The following is a 9093-nucleotide window of genomic DNA, read 5'->3' on the forward strand; positions in this document are numbered from 1 at the left end:
TGCTTGCGAGTAACATTTAAGAAAGCAACACATTCGATGACGCGTTATCGATAAATTAACATACAGGAAAAAAACAACTCTCGTCAGCTGTGGAGCGTCTAGGATATAAATAGAGAAGCGACATTGAATTTAATATGTCGGAAGTCGGCCGTCCTTCTACCACTGGTAATACTTACGGAGCGAGCGGGTTGGAAGGAGATGGGTAAGAAGGAAAGAAAGGTAAGCTTGCAAGAGGTTAATATCAATAATTAACGTTGGGTATCCTAGTAGCATACTTCATCAGCGTTACATTAGCTCGACAATTGTTGAGCCAATGTAACGCCAATGTAACGCCAATGAAGTGTGCTACTAGGGCAATAACTAGTTGTACCTTAATCAATTGAAACTTAATCAGTTAATAACTTCATCTACAACGAAGAATATTTCCTTGATAACGGTCTTAAAATGTGCTCGTCACAAATTTGCGAAAAGCTCCCCTGTTGTGAATGAAGCGCAAAAGTGCATCGGATCGCCCGATCGAGACGAGATTTGGTCGTGGACAGGAATGTAATCTAAATCCAGTTTCTACCTCGCGAAGCGATAATTAGATTTTGCACTTCCGACAGCCGATAATAAAAGCCATAAATATGCCCGCCACAAAATTATAGCTGATACCCGAGAAACTTCAAATGATCGAGCATGTTCTCCGACCACCATCGCGCAAACAGCCATTGATGAACGCGGGCTCACTTGTCGGCTTGTTTTTGTGGCCGATTTCGCGATCCCAATAACAGCTAATTGCAATTTATCCGTAAGCGAGAAGAAAATCAGGATTCTCCAGATCCTATCCGTGATTATCACATTTATTATCGTATCGTTAATTATATTTTCAACTTGCACCGCGAAGAGTTATCGATACCCCACCACGCGATGAAAATAAATTCCCTGTTTTTTATAAACGTTCTCACTCACGGAGGAGGAAATTGCGGGAGGAAATTTGAAACGTTCCGACTGTAAAAACACTCCTGAAGCAAAAAGGGAGATTCGATCGAGATGCTTTCTCGTCCGCCAGGACATCCTTTCCCCGCAGTGGACAATTTCCTGTTAAACAGGATCCACGGAAATTTCGTGTCACTTTAACATAGGGAATGTGTTAAAAATTACGTAAATATAATGTTAAATTAACACATTCATCTTCTTGCTTATATATGAAAATATCTATTCCTGATTTAAGACGAATTTTTGCGAAAAGTATGCCTGGAAAATCAGGCAATAATTGACAACGGCGGTGATTGCGTAACTTATTGTTAACACAAAAGCGATGTAGTACTGATTGTATAGTACATATGTGACTTTTTTCCTCTTTTAATAATAAACAATTTAAAAGTTATGTCGGTCGCGCTCTTATTAGACAGCGCGGATTTGAGATTAACGCGGCACGGTCGGGCGGCTATCGAGAGGATCTATGGATTCCCAAGGAATGCGCGCGCGGGAAAAGACGCGTTTAAATCGCAGTATGTCGTTCACGTGATCGATTCGGACGATTTCGCGGGAACGGGACGCTCTTCAGCGGAGCAGAACGAAACACGGGACTAGGCGCGGAAATCGACGACGGGGAGTAGCGGTTTCGTCGGTGGACGTTAATCCACGGCCGACGTACACCTCGGGGAGGGGGGGGGGGGGAAGAGCGGGGAATTAGTTTGCCTGCTGGNGGAGAAGAGCGGGGAATTAGTTTGCCTGCTGGACAATCGCGCATTAATCTTCGGCCGCTCGTCCGCTCTCGTTCCTCCGCTCCGCTCTGCTCGCTGCGAACGAGCAGGCAGACGTTTCCCATTAGGGAGAAACGTGGATTGTAAGAGGGTCCTGGCTTTCGGGACCACCGTCACGGGCTTTCCTGCGTCTCTCTCTCTCTCACTCTCTTTCTCTCCCTCTCTCTCTATCTTTCTCTCGCCCCGAGTTAACAATAGTTAATTGGCGAGGACTCGCGAGCACGTCTCGTATGCGCGCGCGAGCTCGAAGGATAACGACCTAAAGAAGAAGGACGTATTATCTCGCCGTGGAAATCGCGCGCACGCATCGGACCGTCGAGCGTTCGGACGTTCTAATGCCCACGTTCGCCTTCCTGCGCGCCTCGCGGCCCAAACGAATGTGTCTAATAAACGAGCGCGGATTATAATTATAATTACGCGATCGCCGTTGTCGCCGATGTGCGCGCGCGACGCTTCGAAGAACCACGACGAGTCTTTCGACGCGCTCATTCCGGATGGAAACTAATATATATATTTGGTAGAGTAATATCGTTTTGCACATAAATTTCTCGATTTTTCACCTGCCAACAGAGTTTACAGCACAAAAGCAAAATAGTACTCCGACCGTCTTCGTGCTTTTCCTCCAATTGTCAAGAGAAAAAAAAAAGCGATGAATGTGAACCGTCCTGAGGATTCGTACTTCATCGTTCGCTTCAACTCGGATGCTTCTTCAAACGAAGGCTCGACGTTGCCCGACGTTTATTTAGGCTTCGCTTCTCTTAATACGCGCCTCGCGGATGGAACGTACAAGCGGCAAAGGAAAAAAAAGATAAATACACAATAACGTTACTTCGCATGATTACAGCGGAGACGCCGAATTCTAATTATGCGTAAAATGGACGTCGTTCTTCCTCTCACGTCATTATTATCTCGTTCCTTTTGATGATATGCATGCAACGTGGCCTCGGGCGAAGAAGAAGGTTCTGGCAGCGGAGAGGAGAACGCGTCGCGATACCGACGGGAGGGAGAGAGAGAGACGTTTAAGAAGCCGCGAGTCGAGTCGCCTTAATTCTACTATATACGATGGCTCTCTCGCGCGTAATTAAGCGCGCTGACACGATTCCGAAGGAAGTTCCAGTATAGGAGAATCCGGCGCGAGCGGGAGATCAAGGAGGAAACTCGGCCCGATAAGGCGAAATTGCATCGTCTTAACTGTGACTCACGCGTAACCTTCTTGCGCACCTATTAAAAGACCACCGCGATGATGGTCTGGATGAACGGAAGAGTCAATTAAGGCCGTACGCACAGGTGTAACAAATCAAGGATAATCTCAGCACGTAACATACAATGCGCAATAAGTAAGGTTACGTCGTAGAAAAAAGAAAAAAAGAAGAGATCATCGATAGGTTATGATCCGACGATGAAGGTCTGCCCGCCTCCAATTAACGGATAAAATCAATTCGGGCTTCCTTACCGTTTCCTAGAGTTTCGATTTTTAAGTTTAAATGCACTGCAAATCCAAGTGTGTTACTTTTTATAAACATAAACGTCTAAAATTGAAAATATTTGACCGAGGCTTTTTGCACGTGTTTCTTGCCGTTTTAGGTTACGTCATTTCAAAACGTTTAATCGTGTTAAATTATAAGTTAACACGTCCAATCACGTGTTAAATGACGTAACGTTTTAAACGACAAGAAATGTGTAAGGAAAGCCTCAGCTAAGATGACACATTCGGATATGCAGTTTGGACGTTGCATTGATAGAAATGTACAATGTTTCAATTACCGAAGGTGGATTTTCGCAAGAACAGTAGAATCTTCCGTCCATTGCAAAATCTACAATCGAGAGAAAATATGTGAAACGTCGGTATTTTTCCCTGATCTTCTTCCTACGAGAACACACCTGCACCTTGTACCTGCACCTGCGTAGGCAAGAGTGCACAAAGAAAGATGCAAGACTCGGGTAATCGCAATTACCTGTTTTTCAACCTCGTAAATCAAGTAATATTTTTCTCAGTTTAAATATATTTTAATATCTCGTAGTAAACACTTACTTGAACGCAGTAATACTATAATTAATAAATAAATTACTGAATATAAGTGTAAAATAATTCCAAATTTAATGAAGTATTCATCAGAATTATATAATACTTCTTTTCCATTGAGAAGAAATCTAGTGACTTTAAATTTAGACTTTTTTGTCCAGTAAATATTTTCTGAAAGTAAATTCTAATATTCTCAATATCATGAATTTAATACGAAGAAAATATCAGTGTATATATATATATATATATCAATTATATTTCTACTTCTAATAAATATTTGCCAAGAAATGCCGGGACAACGAATTTACTTATGGAGATCGGGTAAATATCATTCGAGCGGTGTAGCACTTTTCTTTTCAGTGTGGCCGAACGATCTGTCGCGTTCGAGCGAAGGAAAGCGTAACACAACGGGAGTTTTTTATAGGGACGATACGAGTGGGCGCGACGGGGGCAACCTTCGTAAGAGCAGCGTAAGAACAGCCTTGAGACTGTCGATGCCGTTGAGGATAAAAGCGGAGGCTAATAACTTTACGCAACGTAATTTTGCAATTATGATTCGCGCAGTACCTCTTGTCTCCCCGGCCATCTCTAACGGTAGCGAGAACTAATGACCGTATTCAAATCCGCCTTCTGAAAGCATGGATCTGCTGCGCACGCAGCATGCACGTGCATACATTAGAGCAACAAACACGTAGGAACAATACCGTTGTCTAGTGACTGTAATAACGCGTCGCAACTATTAATAAGAGTACATACGCGCCCAACGTAACGAATCTCTCTTTCCTTCTTCTCTTTTCCCATCGCCCGCCCATCTTACGCGAAAGTCTCCACGCCGGGAAAAATAAAAATTGAAGAACATATAAATACACATCACCGGCCGTTAATTCCATTAAATGTTAAAATTATTTGGGTTTTCGTAGCTTACGATTTGTTGTTTCGTAACCTAACAGTCTATTACAAAATTCCGACTCAAACTTTCAGCGGAGACGCGAGAGCGAGTGATCGCGTTGCGTTGTAACGTATGATAAAATTTCAGATGCGCCGTTCGATCCTGATACCTGCTTCGAATATCCGCAGTTAACGTTCGACGATAAATCCACACGTTAGCGTGCACTAAAATGCGAATAATTAAGTTCTTAATAACGCGCGCGCGTGTACGCGTAATAACACGTCGCGGGAACATTAGTATTACATCTGCATATTCTTCGCCGTTTACGTCCGTTTTTACAACGCGTAATAGATACATAAAATTCGTAATAATCATGATTATCGGGCTCTCGCCGGACGGTCTTATCGTTAATATAACTTTCCTTCTGCGTAGCCGTCTTAATCAGCAACACCGTTGCAACGTACTTCCTCGTTCGTGTGAGAGCATAAAAACCGTTGTGTAACGCGTTCCTCTCTGAATAGAGGCCATTCCCGGCCTCAAGATGTCCTCTCAAAGTCTCCTAAGAGAACGTCTCCTGGTTCGGGTCGGTTCTCTCGTCGGTTTAATTGCTCGAGGCGTTATATTGATTTAATCGACTGAAAATTTCGGAAAAACGTTTCACGGTGACCAGTTCGCTGGTAGTTACGTAGGAAATTATTACCGTTGCAGGTAGCGGTTTTAGTGGCGAGATACACTCGTTCACTTTTACTTCCGATCGCGTAAATCAATATCGAGCGACCAATAAGACACTCGCTGGCTCGCCTTGTTATTATCGCGCCCATTCAGGTTTCTAATGTCGCGCAGCGGTGAATATCGGTTGCGGACAGTTTCACTTAGCCCTCTAATGGAGGCGATAATTCCTCCCGTGGCGAGAGCAAGTGTATTATATACGTTCGTTAAAAATAAATCGATAGTCGAATTTAGCAATAGTAACAAAACTGTCTCTCTTGACACTTCATACGTTTTTCTACTCATTAATATCGTTACGTGCGATTTCTGTGAAGTCAATTTGCAAGGATCAGGTAAAAAGGAAGTACCGTCGCCTTGCTGTTCAAATAATGTAGATCGAGTATCGACGGATCTGCTTTTTGTCGTGTAAACGAAAACGAACTGTGTTTACTGCACTTATTTTGCGAAAGAATCCCTCGAGTGGTGGAAAATTTAATTTAGTCAACTCTAATTTGAAAAGGTCTTCCTCTACGGTGAGATTATGGCAAATTTCGGCATCTTCGGCCGAGCTCGTGTGTCAGTCCCGCGGCCAGAAATCACACGCGGCGACGACATCCGCTTGCTCCACAAAACCGTGCACGTTCGGACGGAGGTGCGAAAATAATTCACGTCGGATTAAGCGAGGCGTTTTTTTGCCGGCGGAGAAGCGGCTCGTACAACAACTGCCCGGGCCCGAAGAGATTATATTAGGTGGACACCTGTACGTTTATAATCAGACACGAGAGGTGACTCACCTGTTCTTGCGCGGCAGTGTCGTAATCGCCATGTTCAAGGACCCCTCATAGCGATTATTATTATCCTTCTTCGATCGCCTCGGGAGCGCCGCGCAGGCCCCCTGCGTGAAACTGTAGGTCCTCCGTTTCTTCAGGCACAACATCTTCTCTTCGTTCGTCCTTTGCGTCCTTTCACGAGCTCATAACGATTCCACCGGCCGCCGCACTCTTAATCCCCCTCGCCCTCGACACTGTACGCCGAAACGGGATCACTGCTCCTTGTCCTGCCCCATGCTCGCGGCGCGATCGATCCTCGAGCACCACCGGCGATCTGTCATACCCAAACACAAACCGAGCGGATATTGAGTACGATTCGAACCGCGACGCGAGAAATAAATCCCTTCGGAGCGAACACCGTGTATCGATCTGCGTGTACTCGACGCGCGCAACTTCACGTATGTCGATCGATCGTTAATCGAACGTAATTGTATCTCAATTCGAGCGCCGACGTTCGCCGAACGGTTGTTACCGTCGAATAAAGCGGCTCTTTAATGAATAACGGTCGACGAGCGATCGGTCTTTCCGTGATCTTTCTTTCTCTTTTCTATTCCTTTTTCCCCTTTATTTCTGCTTTTCGCAAGTCCGAATCGCAAGTGCGAAACCTCCGCCGGGACGAACGACCGCGATGTGTGTCCATTCAGCGAAAGGTACGGCGGCTCATCGCGAGCGAGCTCCCGCGAGAGGAGCAGAAGAGACGTCAGCCTCGCACCGGAGTTATAACTGTACTGAACGCTGCGCTCAGAATCTTTCCTCGGGCGCGAGTGCGCCCGGTGATAATGACCCCCACGAAAATTACGGGGGCATCGTCTCCGGGCGGTCGCGCGGTCCCGCATGAATTTTCATCGGATGATGATGTTCCCGCTAACGCGCTGCCGAACACGCAGTCGCGCGCTTCAACGAGTGCATATGACACTGTTGTTTGACCCCCCTCCCCCCGTGTTGGTCCCCCGTGGGACTCTTTACGGTGATTTACAGTTAGAAATTCGGCGACACTAAATGCGGCTGCGATTTGCTCTCTTGCAATTTATTTCGCTTCTCGTGGCGAACGTTTTCATCACACAATGTATAAACGCACCGAAGAAAAGTTCTCCCGTTCACGTGATCCAAGTAAAATGGTTACTCCAATACTCCTTATTAAAAATATTTACTAGAAGCGGAAATATAATTAACTATATGTAATATATTTGATATTTTCTTCGTATAAGTAGACATTTGTTTGTATGTGTTGAGACAATTGTGACAAACATTAAATGCATAATATTGAGAATATCGGAATTTACTATTAGAATATATTCACTGGGCAGAAAAATCGAAATTTGAAAACTACCAGGTTTCTTCAATGGAAAGAAAGTACTACATAATTCTAGTAAATATATAGAAAAATAATTAGTATCAATTCAAGACTCACATTCTCGTGTATAAGTAAGAATGTATAATCTTACATAATGATAAAATTTGCTCTTATATGAAGGAATTCTACAGTTTCACTAAAAATAACATATTCTTGTTATTCTAAAATAATTTTTACGAATTGGAAGAAAAGTATTGGATAAGAAAGGATCTTAGAAATATAATTTTATATGTGATATAATTTTTAATTTGAAAATATTGTTTTATATTTTTTCTTCTCAATTCATGAAAATTGCCATTGAATGACAAAAATATCATATTTTTAATGAAACTATATAGAATTACTTCATATAAGCAGATGTTTTATTTTCATATAAGACTTGAACTGATACTAATTTTTTTTTCCGTATACTCTTTTAACTTCAGAACTATTTTACACTTATGTTTAGTAATTCATTTGCAAATAAAGATATTACTGTTTACAAATAAATATTTACTGCACTATTAAAATATATTCAGATTGATAAAAATATTACTTAATTTAAGAAACTAAAAATAGGTAATTATGTTTATTTGATTCTAATATATTTTTTTCGGTGTTTTCTTCTCTTTTCTTAGTTTTCTATAGTCAATGCGATCGCTACTTCTTTATCGATACTTCGGAATGCGAGAATTCAAATCGACTCAGGTGATTTGTCCATTTGCTTCACGACAAAGTTACGTTTAAAGTTAAACAAGACATCTGCAGTACGCACGACGCGGCTGCGTCGCATCTTGCGACTTGCATTTTGCAATTCGAATTCCTACGCATTTCACGCCGGCTGTATCGATGAACGTGGCTGTCATCGACGTTATCGTAAAAACCAAGACACGGGACGTGGCGCCAAATTGGCGTCGTGCCACGACACGCCGTGAGAATGAAAATGCAGTCGTGTAATCGCGACACTTTTGCACGATCTATTACTTTCTACTTCGCGCGTTGTCTGCGTTACATATATTCACGAGCGTGACCCAACAATAAAATCCCAAATCACGCCGTGGATGGGGTCGCGTATTGCGATGGCTTCACCTCTGATAATGACGAGGAGCGAGGAAAGCCCGAGCCCGAGAGTTGTCGGTCATGGTGAAATTTCATCAGATTTGGTGATGTCTTTGTACTCGTATTTTGAAAAAATACGAATATTTTTTTATGAAAAGTAAAAATTTGGTAAATTTAGACAGCTTCTAAAGAGAGAGTGGCCAACTGGTCACGTGTCAACGTCTTCTTTGGTCGATGAGTACAACACTTCCATAAAACAAATTAACTGTCGTACACGTTAATCGTTATCGGAAGTTGTGTGCTTTCTATAAATTTTGTAAATTTATAAATTTCTCAAAATTTATTATTAATTTGTTATGAATTTTAAATTTATTATTTTTAATTCAACTTTAATTTTAAATTTGTTATTGATTATTATCAATTTTATACATTTCTCAAAAACTAAATTATCGGCGATCTTGTAATTTCTTTATATAAAATAATATAATTTCTTACATTTTAGG

The 9093-nt window shown here is 42.4% G+C and overlaps 1 protein-coding gene across 5 annotated transcripts in view; it reads right to left on the reverse strand.

Annotated features, from left to right (window-relative positions):
- The window catches only part of LOC106749118 (cordon-bleu protein-like 1), an 87325-nt gene extending 80680 nt beyond the window's left edge, over positions 1-6645 (reverse strand). For 2 of the 5 annotated variants that reach the window (XM_014628237.1, XM_014628235.1), the window contains exon 1: positions 6163-6645. In XM_014628237.1, coding sequence (XP_014483723.1) covers positions 6163-6305 — 143 coding nt within the window. In that variant the 5' untranslated portion in view covers positions 6306-6645. The remainder of the gene's footprint in view (positions 1-6162) is intronic. The other 3 variants (XM_014628241.1, XM_014628242.1, XM_014628243.1) reach the window with 3 other exon arrangements.
- Between the last annotated feature and the right edge of the window lie 2448 nt (positions 6646-9093).

This window comes from Dinoponera quadriceps, unplaced genomic scaffold (genome assembly GCF_001313825.1).
Source record: "Dinoponera quadriceps isolate SergipeBrazil2010 unplaced genomic scaffold, ASM131382v1 scaffold3024, whole genome shotgun sequence".
In the NCBI taxonomy this organism is placed as follows: Eukaryota; Metazoa; Arthropoda; class Insecta; order Hymenoptera; family Formicidae; genus Dinoponera; species Dinoponera quadriceps.